This window comes from Centropristis striata, chromosome 8, assembly GCF_030273125.1.
Source record: "Centropristis striata isolate RG_2023a ecotype Rhode Island chromosome 8, C.striata_1.0, whole genome shotgun sequence".
Classification (NCBI taxonomy): Eukaryota; Metazoa; Chordata; class Actinopteri; order Perciformes; family Serranidae; genus Centropristis; species Centropristis striata.
In genome coordinates this window covers 1879808-1900275 of record NC_081524.1, presented here as the reverse complement: position 1 = coordinate 1900275, position 20468 = coordinate 1879808, and the positions used below count along the sequence as shown (strand labels likewise).

At 36.7% G+C, this 20468-nt stretch overlaps 2 protein-coding genes across 2 annotated transcripts in view; both read left to right on the top strand.

Annotated features, from left to right (window-relative positions):
• Window positions 1-8228, top strand: part of LOC131976313 (atrial natriuretic peptide receptor 1-like) — an 86524-nt gene extending 78296 nt beyond the window's left edge. Inside the window, exons 15-22 of the mRNA XM_059339284.1 lie at window positions 409-564; window positions 3329-3497; window positions 4191-4337; window positions 4791-4914; window positions 5003-5071; window positions 6019-6193; window positions 6364-6462; window positions 8045-8228. Of these exons, the coding sequence (XP_059195267.1) occupies window positions 409-564; window positions 3329-3497; window positions 4191-4337; window positions 4791-4914; window positions 5003-5071; window positions 6019-6193; window positions 6364-6462; window positions 8045-8187 (1082 nt within the window). The 3' untranslated portion in view covers window positions 8188-8228. The remainder of the gene's footprint in view (window positions 1-408; window positions 565-3328; window positions 3498-4190; window positions 4338-4790; window positions 4915-5002; window positions 5072-6018; window positions 6194-6363; window positions 6463-8044) is intronic.
• Window positions 8229-13212: 4984 nt separating this feature from the next.
• Window positions 13213-17099, top strand: LOC131976644 (histidine N-acetyltransferase-like). The gene is made up of 4 exons (XM_059339768.1): window positions 13213-13354; window positions 14113-14232; window positions 14903-15127; window positions 16303-17099. The coding sequence occupies exons 1-4, from the start codon at window positions 13289-13291 to the stop codon at window positions 16858-16860; spliced, it is 969 nt and encodes a 322-aa protein (XP_059195751.1). The 5' UTR covers window positions 13213-13288; the 3' UTR covers window positions 16861-17099.
• Window positions 17100-20468: the final 3369 nt, after the last annotated feature.

The window sequence follows — 20468 nt, the reverse complement described above, 5'->3', positions numbered from 1 at the left end:
CTCCTTATATATATACATATATATATATATATATATATATATATATATATATATATATATATAGGATATAGTATAAAGGGTATAAAAACAGATATATAAAGCATAAGTATCCAGAACATATGTATATAAATATATACGTATATGTATTTATATAAGTACAAAGTGTGCTATTTAGCATGATGATAATAACTACAAGTATAATTATATTACTATATAATAATATGATAGGTAAAACTGAATAGTGGTCAGATGTAAACAAAGAAAAGCAGCGAAGCGACTCTGTGATTTGATCCGTGTTTGCTTTCATCGTCCAGTTCAAGTTGTTTACTGTCATTAGTGCAACAGTGACAGTGAAATGATTAGTTCTGATTAAAAGAAAGAGATATAACGGAGGTGTTGTGTGTGCAGAGAGGCTGTGGATGGCTCCAGAGATGCTGAGGATGGAGTCTCCTCCTCCTCAGGGAACACAGAAAGGAGACGTCTACAGCTTCGGCATCATCCTCCAGGAGGTGGCGCTGCGCCGAGGAGCCTTCTACCTGGAGGGAGAGCCGCTCAGCCCCAAAGGTACCACACGTTGTTATTATTATTATTATTATTATTATTATTATTATTATTATTGTTGTTATTATTATTATTATTATTATTATTGTTATTATTATTATTATTGTTGTTGTTATTATTATTATTATTATTGTTATTATTATTATTGTTATTATTATTATTATTATTATTATTATTATTATTATTATCCTCATCACCACACCAGGCCTCAATCTGTTCTGGATCGACAGCTCAAATTCAAAACATTTTTCTATTAAGATTTAATATGAATTATTCTTTAAAAAAAAAGAAAGAAAATTCTATAAGGGTGTAAGGGAATCTACGACAGCGTATTAAGGCCAAGTATGAAAAAATAAAATAAATACGTACCCGGGGAAGGGGGGTAATATTTTGAGAAAAAAGAGGCAAATTTGCAAGAAAAAAATAGCAGATTTATGAGATTAAAAGTGGGAGATTTACGAGAAAAAAGTCACAGATTTATGACAAAAAAGTGGCAAATCTACGAGAAAAAAGTATCAGATTTGAGTAAAAAAGTCACAGATTTATGAGAAAAATGTGTCAGTTTTGTGGGGGAAAAAAGTGGCAAATTTGCGAGAAAAAAGTCACAAATTTCTGAGAAAAAAGTGGCAAATCTACGAGAAAAAAGTAGCAGATTTATGAGGGAAAAGAATTTGAGAAATATAGTTTTTTGTCTTTGTCAGGGAACCTGAACACACCACAGACGCCACCAGACAATAACCAGTCAAAAAAAAATACATACATCTGTGAATGAAGACAAGCATCATAAAATCGGTTATTGTTCAGGAAATAGAAACATTCCAAAAATATCATGTTTCACTTGAAAATAGAGGCAAGAAGAGAACATGGAAATATCCCACGGATAACTTAGCAAAAAAAAAGAAATTATCTAGATAACAAGATATTTTTTAAGATAGAAAGTTGAAACAAAGATTCTCATAATCTCAAACCAGAAAAAATGACTAAAATATCAGACAGCAGTTTGTTTTTATTCGCCAAGTTACATTTTGTCGGTTGTCCCTTGTTGGTGGAATGAACGATGTTGGTTCTGGACGAGTTATTGACCTGATTGGAAGCTGCTGCCGTGTTCCCGGTCGATCGGGAGGCAGGCGGCGGCGTGCGGCGGGGGATGGCGGCGGGGGATGGTGGCGGGAGTCGTGACAGCGACTCAATGAGGCGAATTAGAGGCGTGACTGAAACCAGCAATTACAGCCTGACAGAGGAGGAGAGGAAACTGTGTGACTGAGAGATTTATTCCTTCCTCTCTGTCCGACCTGCTGCCAGCTGGACAACGCTTCAGCTGCTTTACAGTTTTATTTCCAAAACCACTTTCCAGGAATTGAACCGCCAACGCCAAAGAGTAGAAGAGTCACAGAGCCGTCAGCCTGAATCTGCTCCAACCTCGTCTGTCTGAATGACACTTTCTCTTTCAAACCACAGAGTCCAGAGAGCAGCATCACAGACCATGTGTGTTTATAGGAATCATATTTTTATTTTAAAATATCTCCTCAAACACATTATTATTAATGTAGAGACTGACAGTTAGTCAAAGGTAAAGGTCTAAAAGTCTTTTACAATACAATTTAGTTATTTTATTTTTGATTTTTTTAGGAAAATCAATATTTTCATAGTGTGTCATTAAGAAAAAGCCATACTACAGAATATTTTTTTTTTTACTTTTTTTTTAATACAGAGAAAAGTCATAGAAATATTTTTAAGAAAAATGTCTACAAAATGAAGGTGTAGTGGTAGTAGCAGTAGTGTTGTATGTAGTAAAATTTTGTGAAAAGTCATCAAGTATTTTGAAAGTCAGTAAAGTCAGATGTAAAATGTTTGCGGAAAAAAAGGTCATTGTATAGTATGTAGTAAAAATTTCATTTAAAAAAGTCATAGAATAGTACGTCGTACGATTCTGCGAAAAAAGTCACAGTTAAGTATGTCGTAAAATTTTGCAGAAAGTCATAGTACAGTATGTCGTCGAATTTCACGAAAAAAGTCATAGTATAGCATGTCGTCAAAATTTTGTACAAAAAAAAAAGTCGTAGTATAGTATGCCCTTTATTTTGTCAAAAAAAGGCGTAGTACTTGTAGTATAGTATTTTGTCAAATTTTCTTAATCGCCATAGTAAGGTATGTCGTAAAGTTTTGCAGAAAGTCGTAGCATAGCATGTCGCAAAATGTTGCGAAAAAAGTCATAGCATAGCATGTTGTCAAAATGTCATTAAAAAAGTCATAATAAGGCATGTCATAAAATTTAGCAAACTAGAATAGTATGTCATAAAATTTTGCTAAAAAAATTGCCAGTAAAGTATGTTGTCAAATTTTGTGAAAAAAAGTTGTAGTAGTCATAAAATTTTGTGAAAAAAGTCATAGTATAGTATTTTGTAAAATTTTATAGAAAAATGTTGTAGTGTAGTATGTCATACAATTTTGCTTAAAAAATTCCCAGTAAAGTATGTTGTCAAATTTTGTGGAATAAAAAAGTTGTAGTAATAACATTTTGCGAAAAAAATCATCGTATAGTATGTCATAACATTTTCAAGGAAAAAGTCATAGTATACAGTGTGACGCTTTTCAGGACTTTTACGCCAAACTATAACATGGCATTAAATAAAATAAAAGTCATGAAAAAGGTCAGTTAAGTACTGCATTAAAAGCTGCTGCCCATCCACAGCAGGACTTTGTTTCCATCCACTGCAGGATCACACTGATAAATCTGTGTTTTCAACACCTCACTGTCCCTCTGCAGAGATCGTGGACCGGGTGATCCTGGGCGAGTGGCCCTGCCTCAGGCCCACCGTGGACCCCCAGAGCCACAGTCCCGAGCTGGGCCAGCTGATGCAGCGCTGCTGGGCCGAAGAGCCGACGGAGAGACCCGAGTTCAACCACATCCGGCTGCTGCTGCGGAAACAGAACAAGTGAGTCCTTTCATCTGAAGCTCCAACAGGTAGATTATGTAGCGTTCTTCAGACCGCTGACATGATGCATTATTAAAGAAAAAGATAGCAATATAAACTCCTCAAAAAAGTTGGGAAACGTTATTTTGGTCAATTATTTCTCCCCTTTAATAACACTAACTGGTGACGTTTTAGTATCGTTGGATAGCCTGATATCTTTACAAGGATCGGGCTTCTGTGGAAAGAGAAACACAGCTAACACAACCACAATCAAAACTTTCTACTATGACATTTTAGATTAAATATTAGGACATACTGTACCATGACATTTTTTGCAAAATTTTACGACATACTTTACTACATTAGACATTACTAATACGACTTTTTTTAATGAAACAATCGGGTCACAATCAGGTCACAATCAGGTCAAGAGTAAACACCAGCATGAGAAACTGCAGGGGATTTTGGCACATTTGTTTTGGGCGCTACCCACACAATTAGCTGTGTTGCTCATTCCACAGGAGCACGATCCTTAGAAGTTGTACCTCGTTGGAAAGGCGACCAATCAGGCTTTCCAACCATATATAATACAGCACCAATTGGTTTTATCAAAGATGAGAAATAACTGAAGGAAACAACGTTCCCAAATTTTTTTGTCGAGGACTTTATGTTATCTAGTCCGCATTATTGTGGTAACTTTCCTTGTGTGTTCAGGGAGTCGAGGACCAACATCCTGGACAACCTGCTGTCCCGCATGGAGCAGTACGCCAACAACCTGGAGGAGCTGGTGGAGGAGAGAACCCAGGCTTACCACGAGGAGAAACGCAAAGCTGAAGCCCTGCTCTACCAGATACTACCACAGTGAGTACTACAGATACTACCACAGTGAGTACTACAGATACTACCACGATGAGTACTGCAGATACTACCACAGTGAGTACTACAGATACTACCACAGTGAGCAATACAGATACTACCAGAGTGAGTACTGCAGATACCACCAGAGTTTTGGGGAAAAGTCATAAAATATGTCGGAAAATTTTGCGAAAAAGTCATAGTGTAGTATGTCATCAAAATTTCATTAAAAAAAAGTCATAGAATAGAATGTCAACATTTTTTTTGAAGAAAGTCAGTAAAGTCAGATGTAACGTCATAATATTTTGCAAAAAAGTCACAGTTAAGTATGTCGTAAAATTTACCAGAGTGACTACTGCAGATACTACCACAGTGAGTACTGCAGATACTACCACAGTGAGTACTACAGATACTACCAGAGTGAGTAGTGTGTGTACAGTCCTGTCCTGTCCTCCTCAGCTCTGTGGCGGAGCAGCTGAAGCGCGGTGAGACGGTTCAGGCGGAGGCCTTCGACTCCGTCACCATCTACTTCAGCGACATCGTTGGTTTCACGGCGATCTCTGCAGAGAGCACGCCCATGCAGGTGAGCTCGCCTCGCTGTCTGTTTGTTGTTTGTTGTTGTTATATTATTGTTATTATTATCGTTATACTTCTGCTGGTCCTGTCTGCAGGTGGTGACTCTGCTCAACGACCTCTACACCTGCTTCGACGCCATCATCGACAACTTCGATGTTTACAAGGTGACAGAATCACACAGTGAAGAGCATTTATTTTTTTAAAAGAAGATTCTAGTCCTGCAGTAGCTTTAAATCAATCTGGATTTTATGACTCGAATATCTTTAGACGAGACTAGACTGAATTTTATTGGTCCAAGGATTCTGATCGTTGGCTGCTGTTTACGGCAGATTATTAGTATTTTATGTCATAAAGCAAAGGAAACAGTGTGCTGGAATAAGAAAACATGAACCTACTTTGAAACAGAATTGTGAGCCTGAACTACGGAAAACCATTAAAGACAGTATTAAATAAATAAATATGTCAATAAAACCTGACAATAAACCCAGGCAATAAATATATAAATAAATGTATAAATGTGGCCCTAATACTCCATCTTAAATTTGTTTATTTGTTTATTTAGAAGGATCCCCATTAGCTCGACCCTAAAGTGGAGCTACTTTTAGTGGGGTCCACATTTAAAACATACATAAATAAAATTAAAAATATATATTCACATAAAATGACAAGTATATTCATTCCAATCATGGCATGCTGCATCATAGTTTGACTGATTACCAACATAAATTAGCAGAAGTAAAAAAGTTATCATGTCAGGAGTATTTACATCATACAATGTCGTACGGTGTCATAAACACTTCATACAGTAATTATTTAATTGCAAACAACCCTATAAAAGTGTCACATTCCAATAACACATGCTTCCCTCTAATGTTTCAAGTAAGCTTCACCCAAGTACTTCTTTATTTCCTATTTGAACACATCTTTCCTTGTGATGTTTTTAATTTCTAAGTTGGTTCCGTGACTTCCTTAAATAAGGATAAAAAGATTTAACTATATTAAAAAAAAGGTGAGCAGTCTGATTCCAGCAGCTGCATTAATGAGGAAACCAGACATAGTGAAGCTGACAGCTGTGTGTGTGTGTGTGTGTGTGGTGCGGTGGCGCCCCCAGGTGGAGACCATCGGCGACGCCTACATGGTGGTGTCGGGGCTGCCGGTGCGGAACGGGAAGCTGCACGGCAGAGAGATCGCCCGCATGGCGCTCGCCCTGCTGGACGCCGTCCGGACCTTCAGGATCCGCCACCGGTCGGAGCAGCAGCTCAAACTGAGGATTGGCATCCACAGCGGTGAGAGCGGCGTCGCCACGGCAACAACAACACAAACACTGTTGTTAGGTTTCAGTTGTTAGTGAATGATTCATATGAATGTTATAATCAGGGATCGGCCTTCTCTGTCACTGACTGTGTGTGTGTGTGTGTGTGTGTGTGTGTGTGTGTGTGTGTGTGTGTGTGTGCAGGTCCTGTGTGTGCAGGCGTGGTGGGTCTGAAGATGCCTCGTTACTGTCTGTTCGGAGACACTGTTAACACGTCGTCACGCATGGAGTCCAGTGGAGAAGGTGAACAAACACACACACACACACTCACACTCTCACACACATTTCCACATGTTTCAAGGTCCGGTACAACACCCGCATCACTGCTGACGCCCCACCAAACCGCCTGTCCATCTCACGCTCTGTTCTACCCTCACTGCTGAACAAGACCCCCAGATACTGGAACTCCTTCTCTTGAGGCAGTACCTCTCTCCACCCAGAGGGGGCAGTACCTGTCTCCACCCAGAGGGGGCAGTACCTCTCTCCACCCAGAGGGGGCAGTACCTGTCTCCACCCAGAGGGGGCAGTACCTGTCTCCACCCAGAGGGGGCAGTCCACCGTTTTCACCCAGAGAACCATGGCCTCAGACTTGGAGGTGCTGACTCTCATCCCAACCGCTTCACACTCGGCTGCAATCCGCCCCAGTGAGTGCTGGAGGTCCCGGTCTGATGAAGCCAAAAGAACCACATCATCTGCAAAAAGATGTAATTCTAAGGTCACCAAAACCGGATCCCTACCTCCCCCTGCGCTTTGCAGTCTCGGAGGGTAAAGAGCTGGTCTGTTGTTCCACGGCCAACACGGAAGCCGCAGTGTTCCTCCTGAATCTGAGGTTCGACAATCGGCCGGAGCCTCCTTTCAAGCACCCTGGAGTAGACTTTCCCGGGGAGGCTAGTCCAGCAACTCTCCAGGAGTTTGGTTCCAGAGCCCACACTAAGCGTGGAGGTGAGCCCAACTATTTCTAGTTGGTAACGATCCACCTCCCCCACAAGCTCGGGCTCCTTCCCCGCCGGCGAGGTGACGTTCCACGTCCCCAGAGCCGATGGAGCCGGGGGTCAGGGATCAGGGGTCAGCACACCCAGGTCCCCGCCTTCACCTGCCGCCCGACTCACACTGCACCCAACCCTTAAGCCTAACTCTGCGGTTGGTGGGCCCACAGGTCGGCGGGTCCACGTGATTCCTTCGGGCTGAGCCCGACCACCAGATGCTCCCCTCCCAGGTCTGGCTCCAGGAGGGGGCCCTGGTTTAACCGTGCCGGGCGAGGTACTCTGATGACCATGTTCCCGCTTCATAAGGGTCTTTTCCACTGATTTTAGCAATTTAAATGACATGCATGATGCTTTTAGATGCCAGTAGACAGGAATGACTCCCTGTTTCTTTTGTCATGTCACATTCGACGTCACAATCAGGACGACTGTCAAGACTCCATTAACATGTTGCTCAATTTAACAGATCTGGGTTCCACAACGATGAATCTCTATAATCATCAAGTGACTTTCTGTCTGTTTCTCCAGTAGAAAGACTCTTCATATCAGCTGAGATTAAACTTTAAAAGTCATGAAATCTAAGTTGTGGGTTGCTGGGAATCATCATTTTTTTACTGCAAAAGTTTGAACCAGTCCCATATTTGTACCTTAAAATTACTAAATAAAGCCAAAACTTTTCATTATGGGTGTAGTCAGTTTTCTTGAACTGAAATATGTAAATATTGGCTTGAATTGAAAGGAAAGTCCCATATTTGTACCTTAATATACCTACATTTTTTCAAATGTGTGTACCTGTGTGTGTGTGTGTGTGTGTGTGTGTGTGTGTGTGTGTGTGTGTCCAGCTCTGAAGATTCACGTGTCAGCGACGACTCGTGACGTTCTGCTGGAGTTCAACTGCTTCCAGCTGGAGCTGAGAGGAGAGATCGACGTGAAGGGGAAAGGAAAGATGACGACGTACTGGCTGCTGGGAGAGAGCAGCCAATGACCAGGGACAGACGGGACAGACGGGACAGACGGGACAGAGAGGACAGAGAGGACAGACGGGACAGAGAGGACAGTCGGGACAGACGGGACAGATGGGACGGAGAGGACGAAGAGGACGAAGAGGACGAAGAGGACGAAGAGGACGGAGAGGACAGACGGGACAGAGAGGATGAAGAGGACGGAGAGGACGGAGGGGACGTCTCGGTCCTTGTCTTCACCTCTTGGCTGTTCTTCTTCGGCCTCAGCTCTGGATATCATGATGCTGTAATGGACAAAGAGATGAGTAAAACTAAAAAAAGAGGGACAAAGTGTGCAGAAAAAAACAAGAAAAACTGATCTTCTGCTCACCTGAAGCTCTGGAGCATCATGTAAATGATCATATTCAGTTCGTATCGTGTGTTTCTCGTCTCATCTGCTTCAGGTTTCACACAGTTATTTTATATTTCAGCTCAGAGTTTCATGTGTTTCAACTCTTTTCTCTTCTAAAACTTAAAAACTGTGTTAGCTCGTTGCTGCCCCCCTGAGGCCACATGACGGAACTACACCCACCGGTACTGGGTGGAAGAAGTAATCAGATTACTCTACAGCAGTAAAAGTACAAAAGTATCAACATGTACTTAAAGTATGTAAAGTAAATCTTCTCGTAATGCAGAATGTTTTATATTTTCTAAATATATAATTAGATTATTGCTTATTTTAACTACTTTATACACTTTTATGGGCTTTAATTTAAAATAGCAGAAACAGATTAAATTCATCTTGTTTTTATGTTAAATCTCGACCTGAAAAGTACACACTGTAAAAAATCTTTGTAGAAATTACAGTAAAATACAAATTGCCAAATTGCATCAGAAACAGGGCGTAAATTAAAAATTGCATATCCCCATAGTAGACACTTTTAATTACCGTAAAACAAGGAATAGTACAAAACTGTAGAAAACACACAGTTTTACTGTAAAAATATTTAAAAAATGTCATGTAAAATTGTTGGAGAAATCCCGTAATGTCACAAAGACACAATTACCATTAACCCTCTATGGTACGCATTATGATGCCAGTTAGGAAAAACATGTTTAGTGTTTTTTGCCTTAAAATAGAATAAATAAACATAATCTGAAGACATTTTATCATTCTTTTTTTTCTTTTTTTTCAAAGTTTTTTGGGGTTTGTTGCCCGTAGCAACATTGTACCATAACGGTGCACAAGTGAAAAAAGACAAGGAGAGAGGAGGAGGAGGAGGAGGAGGAGGAGGAGGAGGAGGACAAGTAAATAATAAAAACAATCTCCTCTGATAATAAACCAGAACATGAATAATACATCCACTTTTTTTTTTTTTTACTGCAAGTCTAAACATAACACAAATCCATTCCAGTTATATTCTTATAAATTCATTTAATTTAAAACATTTTTTGGGAGATTCTGGGTTTAATCTAAACAAACTAAAACTACTGTAAAACATTATGATACATTAAAAAAAATGACATTGCAAACAAAAAAAAAAAAGAAAATTCCAAACTTTAATAAAAACTCAAACTAATAAAAATATTTCTAAAATTAAAAATGTAAAAGTTTTCCAACTTTAATGAGAACCGCAGCTGTAAAAGCAGATTCAACAATTTTTTTCTCTTGTTTAAATAATATCTGTTTATTAATATTATTTAATACTTTAAAAAAATAGCATTTTTTATTTTTATTTACTGTATTATTTTACAGGGTTGTTCTTGTTTCTGCATTAAGTGCAAAAGCCATAAAAAGGTAACTAACTTGTATTACAAATAATAAAATTAATATAACAAGATATTATTACATTGCTGGATTTGATATAAAGATTACTTTCTGTTTTCTAACATTAACACTGAAAAATAAAAACTGAAAAAAACAAACAAATTAAAGTTGCCAGACACTGACCATCCAAAAAAAAAAAGACTATTTATTCTACAGTTATGTTTTTTTTTAACACAGATATTTTCTGTATATTGTCTGTATCTTTAAATAAATCTGTAAAATAACATCACTGTTAATTGATAATCAGTGTTTGGCAGTTTTTTCATAACTGGTTTGTTTTGCAAATGTAACTTAGTTTAAGTCTGAACTGCTGTAAAGCCTCATAATAGACATTAAAAAAAACAACTAAAATAAAAGTGTTTCTAAAATGCAGTTTTTAAGTTTTACAAGAGAGAAAAGTGACAAAGAAGAAGAAGAAGAAGAAGAGTTTTCATAACGTCAGTAAAGGGTTTTAACCTTCGGTGCAGCTCTCTGTAAATAAACAAATGTTTGCTTTGGTTTTTAAAGAAAGAGTTTTGTTTTCAACTTCACATTTTCCTGATGAAATTAAATCAAACGCACATGGAACAGGTTAACCCTCTGAAAACATGTTTTCTTTTTTAAAAATTGCCCAAAATACCCCGTTTATTGTAGAAAGAAACTGTAAAAACAGGTATTATCACCAGAGTTTGAACTTTCCGACAGCCCCTGAACACATCATCGATTTTGAAAGTGTCTGTTATAAAAAGTGACCAAAACGAAGATAAAAATGTTGATATTTCCGTCAGAAACTCTTTATTTTTCATGTGACAGTTAAAATAAAGCGTTTGCACTAACCAGATCCAAATATTCACTGAAAATCTGTTTACACAGAGCCAAAACTGTTGTTTTACACACAATTTATCAGATAAATTCGACTTTTTTCCTGGTTTCTGTCATTCTAACTGTGTTATTCTGCACAAAGACTGTCTGAGTTGTTCTGATTGATTCCTCAGAGCTGCAGGACTTATAGAGATTATAGAGATTTTATATGTTGCAGATAAATAAAAGGACAGAGAGGAAAATGATGTGAAAAGAGCAGAAAAGACGCCCTGAAGCGGCTCGTTGGGGTTTTAGTGGGACAGACAAAATATTTTCTCTAGTTTATGAACTGAAAAAGCCTCAAAATGTGTCTTAATGTATGAAAATGTATTTTTATATATATATATATATATAGTACCATTAAATGGTTAATACTCGTGCTTTCAGTTCTCCTTCATGGTTCTCTGTCGTCCCGAGTTGTTTCATTAAAGCTTTCAGCAGGTTCACAAATGTGTAAATGAGACGTTTGTTAGTTTCTTTGTTTGTTTGTTTTTTTCGGTGTTTGTTTGTTTGTTTGTATTGACCTGAATAAAGTTCTGTGCAGAGCTGTTTGTTTCTGTCTGGAATATAAATATCTGATTTGTTACTGTTCTATATAACCAGAAGAGATTCTGATCAGCTGAGAGATGAGTCTTATTTTATTGATCAGTATTTCAGAATAAAACTCATCTGGATTAGGATTATTATTGTTATTATCATTATTATTATTATTATTATTATTATTATTATTATTATTATTATTATTATTAATATTATTATATAATATATTATGTTTGGTAATTATAAAAAACATTCAAATGTATTACTAAGGGAAAATAAAATAAAGTAAAATTATTATAATTACAATAATAATAATTATTATTATATACCAATATTTTATTAATAATATATTACTTTTGGTAAGTATCAAAACATTTAAATGGATTACAAAGGAAAAATAAAATGAATACAAAAAAAAGTTATTATATTAATAATAATATTATAATATTATATTAATAATATGTAACAATATATCGATTAATAAATATACCAGTTTTTGGTTAGTATAAAAAACATTTAAGTGGATAACAAAGGAAAAACTAAAATAGATTTTAAAAAATCATGTATATTTTTTTATATATTGTTAAAAGAACAATTTTAAACAAAAAACAAAACATTTTAAATTAAAAAATCAAATTGTTCTGTAGGTTTTCTGTTTTTATTTTTCTTTATATTCCCAAAGGTCAGAATGACGTCAGAGGACAGTTTTCCTGTTTGATGCAGATTAAATGTTGCTGAATTTATTAATGTAATAACAGGATTCAACCACCAGATGGCGTCCCTGTACACGTCACCTCTCTGGCTGCAGCTGGCCCCGCCCACCAGCCTGATTCTGATTGGATACAGATTTATTTACAGCCAATAGAAAACCAGCAGTTTCAGGTTCAGAGGGACGTTCAGAGTCAGCAGAGCTGCAGAAGAGTTCACATCACTCTGTGTTTAGTCAGAATATTACAATAAAAGACAGAATATTACCAATAAAAGACAGAATATTACAATAAAAGACAGAATATTACCAATAAAAGACAGAATATTACAATAAAAGACAGAATATTACCAATAAAAGACAGAATATTACAATAAAAGACAGAATATTACCAAAAAAAGATGGAAAATTACCAATAAAAGACAGAATATTACTAAAATAAAGTCAGAATATTACCAAAAAAGTCAGAATATAACCAAAAAAGACAGAATATTGAAAAAAGAAGTCAGAATTTTAATAAAAAAGACAGAAAATTACCATAAAAGACAGAAAATTACAAAAAAAGTTAGAAAATTACCATTAAAGACAGAATATTACAAAAAAGTCTGAATATTACCAGAAAAAGTCTGAATATTACCAAGAATACAGAATATTACCTTTGAGTGGTTGCAGTTATTGAAGTTAAAACATATTTTATATAAAATAACAAATAGTGATGGAGTAAACTCACACTGATCAGTTTACTAAAGTACCAGTAATAACTATCAGATGTTTTAGTACATGAATTATTGTTATTTTTGGAATTATTTAGCTAAGATGAATATAAATTACATGCAAAATCAGTTCAAGATTTTCAGAGTTTCAGATCCTGACAAAAAACAGAAACTGTGGAGAACTATTTAGAGCAGAAACATTTTAGATCCATGAGTTTTAAATAGAATAATGTTTAAATAATGTGTTGCCTTTAAGGGAAAGTTTCCCAGTGGTAAAGTTAAATTCTTTACAAATGTCCTGAAGAGTTGTTCTGTTGTGATCTTGAACGCAGCTTTTCTTCCTTTTTTTTTCTGTTCTGAAACTGAAGCAGGAAGAAAAGAACCAGAAGCTGCAGATCCAAAGATTATTCACACGTTTAAACATCAAACAGTAAAACCTTTGTGTCTCTGTGACTCTGAGGGTCCGGTTCGGTCCAGTCCAGTCCAGTCCGGTTCGGTCCGGTTCTGATCAGGTCCTGATGTCTGCAGCAGAAGAAGCTGGTGGTCTGGTCTTCAGGCTGGCTGAGCAGCAGGACTTCCAGCAGGTCCAAGACTTTAACACTTTTAATCAGAACATATCAGACTGTTTCTATTTCCAGTTTCAGTCTCATTATCAAACATTTATATTAGTGTGAATGAACAATTCCTCCACCTGCCTCCCTTGTTACATCCACTTATTGTCACTTTTACACTTTTAAAAAGGTAAAAGTTACTTCTTCTTTTTTTAACTTTTTGAAGCCTTACTGTGTAGTTTTGTTCCTTAAACTGTAGTTGTGTTCCCTGAATTGTAGTTTTGTTCCCTGAACTGTAGTTTTGTTATGTTAATTGTAGTTTTGTTCCCTGTACTGATGGTTTTGTTCCCTCAATTGTAGTTTTGTTCTCTGAATTGTATTTTTGTTCCCTGAACTGTAGTTTTGGTCTTTAAACTGTAGTTTTGTTCCCTATATTGTAGTTTTGTTCCCTTAATTGTAGTTTTGCTACGTTAATTGTAGTTTTGTTCCCTGCACTGATGGTTTTGTCCACTCAATTGTAGCTTTGTTCCCTGAACTTTAGTTTTGTTATGTAAATTGTAGTTTTGTTCCCTGAACTGTAGTTTTGTTCTTTAAACTGTAGTTTTGTTCTTTAAACTGTAGTTTTATTCCCTTAACTGTAGTTTTGTTCCCTTAACTGTAGTTTTGTTCTTTAAACTGTAGTTTTGTTCCCTTAACTGTAGTTTTGTTCCCTTCAGTCAGGGGTGCTGCCACCACTTAACTCTTGCAGACTCCTTTATGATAAATTAACGAATGACTAAAATGTTTTTTAGGTGCTGAACATCTGCAGCAGCGATGCGTTCGAGGGCCTGGACTACATGGCTGCTACCTTCCACCGCTGGCTGCAGGAGCCTGAACGCCTCGTCTTCATCGCTCTGATCGAGGACAGAGTGGTGAGGAAGAGGAGGGAGAGAAGGGCCAAGAAGTATTAGAAGAGAAGTATTCAGATTCCTTACTGCAGTAAAAGTACTAATACCACACCGTGAAATTACTGCACTACAAGTAGAAGTCCTGCATTCAAAACTATAGTACTTTACTACCATAGTAAAAGTACAAAAGTATCAGCAAAAAAACACTTGAAATGACCAAAAAAGACTGAAAAATACCCCAAAAAAGTCAGAAAATTCCCAAAAATGTCAGAATATTACTTAAAAAGTTGAAAAACTTACCAAAAAAATGTCATAATATTACTTAAAAAATTGAAAAACTTACCAAAAAAATGTCAGAATATTACTTAAAAAGTTGAAAAAAATACCAAAAAATGTCAGAAAATTACAAAAAAATGACAGAATATTACTAAAGGTCAAAATATTACCAGAAAATTCTGAAAATTACCCAAAAAATAATAAAAATCACAAAAAAAAGACAGGCAATTGCCCAAAAATGTCCAAATATTACTAAAAAAGTCAAAATATCATCCAAAAAATACAGAAAATTACAAAAAGGCAGTCAAATATTCCCAAGACACATTTTTTACAAAGACACAAAATGACCAAAAAAGACAAAGAAAGAAAAATGAAGAAGTGAAGCCTGAATATTCTCCAGATGTCCCTGTACCTCCAGGTGGGTCTGGAGTCGGCTCTGCTGGTGGACGGGGGCCACACCGCCGTCTTCCAGGGCCTCCGGGTGGCTCCTGACCTGAGGGGCCGCGGCGTCGCCGGCGCCCTGCAGACACACCTGACCGACCACATCCGCCAACATTACCCACAAGTCTCTGCGGTGAGGCTGAGCCGAGGAGACCGGCCCCCCAAACAGACCCTGGACCAGTACAGACTCGTCGCCAAGGAGGTGAGTCACAGCATCAGGCTGAGTTTAGAGAGAAAACTAAAACATTCCTATTTTTTACTCTCTAACCCTGAAACCTGCCGGCGGGCCGGAAAGAATGTCTTCTTGAAGAACTGTAAAATCAGGCGTCATCGTCTGAACTTTATTAGAAAAAGGAACAAAATAGAAGCTTAAAACTGTGATCTTATTACATAGATAGTGTTCAGGTCAATTAGGAAAGAAAGAAAGGATGGAAGGATGGATGGATGGATGAATGGATGGATGGATGGAAGGATGGCTGGATGGATGGATGGAAGGATGGAAGGATGGAAGGATGGCTGGATGGATGGATGGATGGATGGAAGGATGGGTGGATGGATGGATGGATGGAAGGATGGGTGGATGGAAGGATGGAAGGATGGCTGGATGGATGGATGGATGGAAGGATGGAAGGATGGGTGGATGGAAGGATGGAAGGATGGCTGGATGGATGGATGGATGGATGGATGGATGGATGGAAGGATGGAAGGATGGGTGGATGGAAGGATGGAAGGATGGGTGGAAGGTTGGAAGGTTGGAAGGATGGGTGGATGGAAGGATGGAAGGATGGGTGGAAGGTTGGAAGGATGGGTGGATGGAAGGATGGGTGGATGGATGGATGGATGGATGGATGGATGGATGGAGGGATGGATGGATGGATGGATGGATGGATGGATGGATGGATGGAGGGATGGATGGATGGATGGAGGGATGGACGGATGGACGGATGGAGGGATGGATGGATGGATGGACGGATGGATGGATGGATGGATGGATGGATGGGAGGACGGATGGATGGGAGGATGGACGGATGGATGGATGGATGGATGGATGGGTGGACGGATGGATGGGAGGACGGATGGATGGATGGATGGATGAACAGATGGACGGATGGATGGACGGAAGGATGGATGGACGGATGGACAGAGGGATGGATGGATGGACGGATGGACGGATGGACAGATGGGAGGATGGATGGACGGATGGATGGATGGATGGATAAAATAAAGTAAATTCAATGTGATGTAACTACTGTATTTAATATGTCGGTCTTTCCAATGTACATAAAAAAAGTGTTAGCGTTCATTTTTTATGAAAAACGAGTTGATCTGATCATTGATTCCAATGGTTGTTAATGGAGTTCCTGGCGCCCCCTGCAGGCCATCTTGTCTCAGTGCTGCGAGGCGGCCGACCTCGCCCTCTTCGTGGCCGAGCTCCGCTCCAGACTCCCGTGGCGGTCCGGCTCCGGGTCTTCCCCCCCGGTGACCCTGAGCCAGCGGCGTGCCGAGGCTCTGATCCTGAGCGACCACGTGGTCTCCAACCTGCTGCCCGGTGGGACCATCATCAACGACTGGGAGCCCCTGAGGCCCCTGGAGGCCAACCTGGAGGTGCTGCGGCGCCGGGGGCTGACCTGGATCGTGGACCGTGAGTCGGAGCCCGCGGCGGTCAGCCTGAGCACGGCGCCGTACGCCGTCCCGTACCGCCACGACGCCCTGCACTTCAACATCAACATCTTCGGCCGCCGCCTGGCCTCGGTGTGCTCCGTGTTCCTGGCTCAGCTGGAGGCTCTGCTGCCGAGGCTCCGCGGTTACCTGATCTTCTACACCTACGTGGACCCGGCGGTGTGGGCGGGGCTACGCCAGCTCTGCCACAACAGCAGCAACGTGTCGCTCTTCAAGGACTACTGGGAGGAGCTGGTGCTGGAGAAAGACCTCTGACCTCTGACCTCAGAGGAAGAACTCCAAACATCTTCAGGCTTCTCATTAATAAGTCCTTCAGACCTGCAGCAGGTCTCCAGCCTCCGGTCCTATCTATCTCCAACGACCTGAGACGACTTCTCACCAGAAAACATTCTGGTCTCAGTCTCGAGTTTTCTTCAACACAATCTGATGTTAGTGTGTAAATAATGGTTCCATTAAGTCCTGGTTTTTGGTCATTTTCTGTCTTTTTCTGGTATTTTTGTCTTTTTTTTAAAAAATGTCTTATTTTGGTAATTTTGTTGAATTTTTTGTAATTTTGTCTTTTTTAAAATAATTTTGTGTCCTTTTCTGGTATTTTTGTGTCTTTTTTAAAATGTATGTCTTATTTTGGTAATTTTGTTGAATTTTTTTGTAATTTTGTCTTTTTTTATGTAATTTTGTGTCTTTTTCTGGTATTTTTTGGTACTTTTTTAAATGTATGTCTTATTTTGGTAATTTTGGTAATTTTTTATGTAATTTTTGTGTCTTTTTTGTGAAAAAAAAAAGATAATTATCTCTTTTTTGTAATTTTGTGTCTTTTTCTGGTAGTTTTGTGTCTTTTTTTTGTCTTATTTTGGTAATGTAGGTTGACTTTTGTGGGGGCTTTTTGGTTATTTTTTGTCTTTCTTTGTTGTCTTTTTAAAAAAAATTCTTGTTTTGGTAATTTTGTTGAACTTTTTGTAATTTTTTTGTAAATAGTAATTTTGTCAATTTTTTTAAAATAGTTTTGTGTCCTTTTCTGGTATTTTTGTGTCTTTTTTAAATGTATGTCTTATTTTGGTAATTTTGTTTAACTTTTATGTCTTTTTTGTGTCTTTTTTGTAATTTTTGTAAAAAAAAAGAAAAAGATAATTACGTCTTTATGTAATTTTCTGTTAATTTTGTGTCTTTTTCTGGTATTTTTGTGATTTTTTCTTGGGTGGTTTTGTGATATTTTTGGTAATTGTGTCTTTTTATCACAATTTTGGGTCTTTTTTTGTTATTTTACATCTTTTTTTGGATCATTTTACGTCTTTCTCTGCGTCTCCTGAAGGTTCTAGATTTTTCTGATTTTTACAGGTGATGATAGTGTGGTTTGATTGACAGGTGGCTGTCATCAGCATAGAAGCAGAACGATGCGTATCCACGGCAACATGGACATCTCAACACAACTTTGAGCCCTTCATCGTGTTTTATTTCAACATTTAGTTAATTTAAAAATGTTGTTCAGTCGGACTGAAAGACTCCAAGGAGACGCTGCTCACTTTCTCTGGTAGAAGACAAAGAAATACCAAAAACATACACAAAATTACTAAAATATCGTCATAAAAGAGCAAAAAACTAATTTACAGAAAAAGACAAAGAGAATTACAAAAAAAGTCATAAAAGAGCAACAAAAGGACACAAAATTACAAAAAAGATGAAAATTTATCCCAAAAAAGACACAAAATGACAAAAAATGACAAAAAAGACACAAAATTAAAAAACAGTCATAAAGGAGCAAAAATAGACACAAAGTTACCAAATAAAAGATGAAAATTGATCCCAAAAAAGACACAAAATTACCAAAAAGGCAAAAAAATTACCATAAAAGTAATAAAAGAGCAACAAAAGACGTTAAATGAAGTCGTGTACATTTAGTTTGAACATTAAGTGACTGAAGAGTTCAGATCATCAGCTGGTAGTTTAACAAGGTTTAGTTGCTGAAATGACAGAAGAGAAGAAAAGGAAACCAAAGTGATCAGACTTTAGAAGAATTCAGTGAAAGAAAAAACTAACTAAAAAATCTATTTGATCCAATAAAACCCCGAAAAACATGAAGCAACAAATGTGGGAGTCTAGTTTTCTCTCCAGAAATGTGACAGTTTGTTTCTTCTGGACAAAAATAAATAATTAACTGGTTAGAATCCAACAGAAGAATAAAGTTTACTGACTGTTACAGTTACAGTCAGTTTGTTTCTTTGGTTGTTTGATCTGTTTTAACGTCTCATTTAAAGTATTTAGCCTTTAAATTCAAACCCTGAAACAGATTTTATTAGTTTTATTCTCTTCATGTGACAGAGTTTAAAGGTTTTTATTGTTTCTGTGAAGATAAACTTTAAACTTTAACAGTTTATGATGTCACGTGAAGCTTCGTGTTCTCAATAGAACAAAGAGTTCAAACTGCTCACAGCTGCACAAAGTTACATATTACAGCTTGTTGGTCACGTTTCCACGGTTACTGTAAAGTTCTCTCATCTCAGATCAATAATATTTAAAAATGAAGGCGATAATTCATTGATATAGTGACAAAAGTCTATATTTTTGCATCTCTTTAATGTATTTTGTATTTTATAAAAATTTCCCTTTTCTTTCTTTTGAATTATTTATGCTTATTTTTATTTTTTTCAACTTTGCCTTATTTTTATTCATGTAAAATGTATTTTCAGATTTATTACCAATACGGGAAAAAGTGCTATAGTGTCCCATCATATTAATTTATATATTTCAACTTTTATTTTATGATAAATATTTGTATAAGTATTTTTATGGCAAAAATGTTTTAAAAAACAAACAAACAAGAAAAACACTATAAAAAAAAGAGTACATATTTTGTTAAATAACTTTTTCTCTGTGCCAAAGCATTTGAAGTTTGTTAAAAATATATATATATAATAATTCAATAATAATAAAGGTTATAATAATGCAATATTAATAATAATTGTATAATGATGATTATGATGATAATAATAATAATAACAGGTTTTCTTTTTGATAATTTAAATTGTGATAAATGAATAAAAAGCAGCAGAGAGAAGCTGTAACAGGAGGCCCCGCCCAGCTGCAGCTGTGTGACGTCACACGCAAAGACACCGGAACTCACGGGATTTCACCGTCAAAATAAAAGCGGTTAGCAATATTTTTGGCAGTTTTTACAGCAGTTAGAAGGTCGAAAGGAAAACCTATTGCAGACTAATAATAAATAAATGTAAACTTTCTCCACGGTTTATCAGACATTAATAACTATTATTGTTATTATTATTATAAATAATAACTATTAATAATAATAATGATAATAATAATAATAATATTACATGAAATAATATAACAATAATAATTATAATTATAATAATAATACAAATTAGTATTATTGTATAATATAATAATATAACTCTAATAAGAAATAATAAGAATAATAAGAATTATTATTATTATTATTATCATTATTCCCTTTGCATTATTTATTTATTTCCCTAAATGTATTTATTTGAATATTTAATGACATATTTATATTATTTTTTGGCAGCAATTAGAAGTCCAACAGAAAATTATTATTACTAATATTATTATATATATATAATTATTATTAATTATTACTTATCGGCAACTGAATAAATTGAAACTTTTCTACCAAAAAAAGGACAGTAGGATATTTTGACTGATATTAACTATTTTATATATATATATATATATATATATATATATATATATATATATATATATATATAGATAGATATATTTACAATATTTCTGTCGTGCTATGCAGTCATACTAACAATGTTGTATTTATATTTTCCAAAATACATAATTAAGGTGATAAATTAAACCAATAAATGTGTGCTTTTATT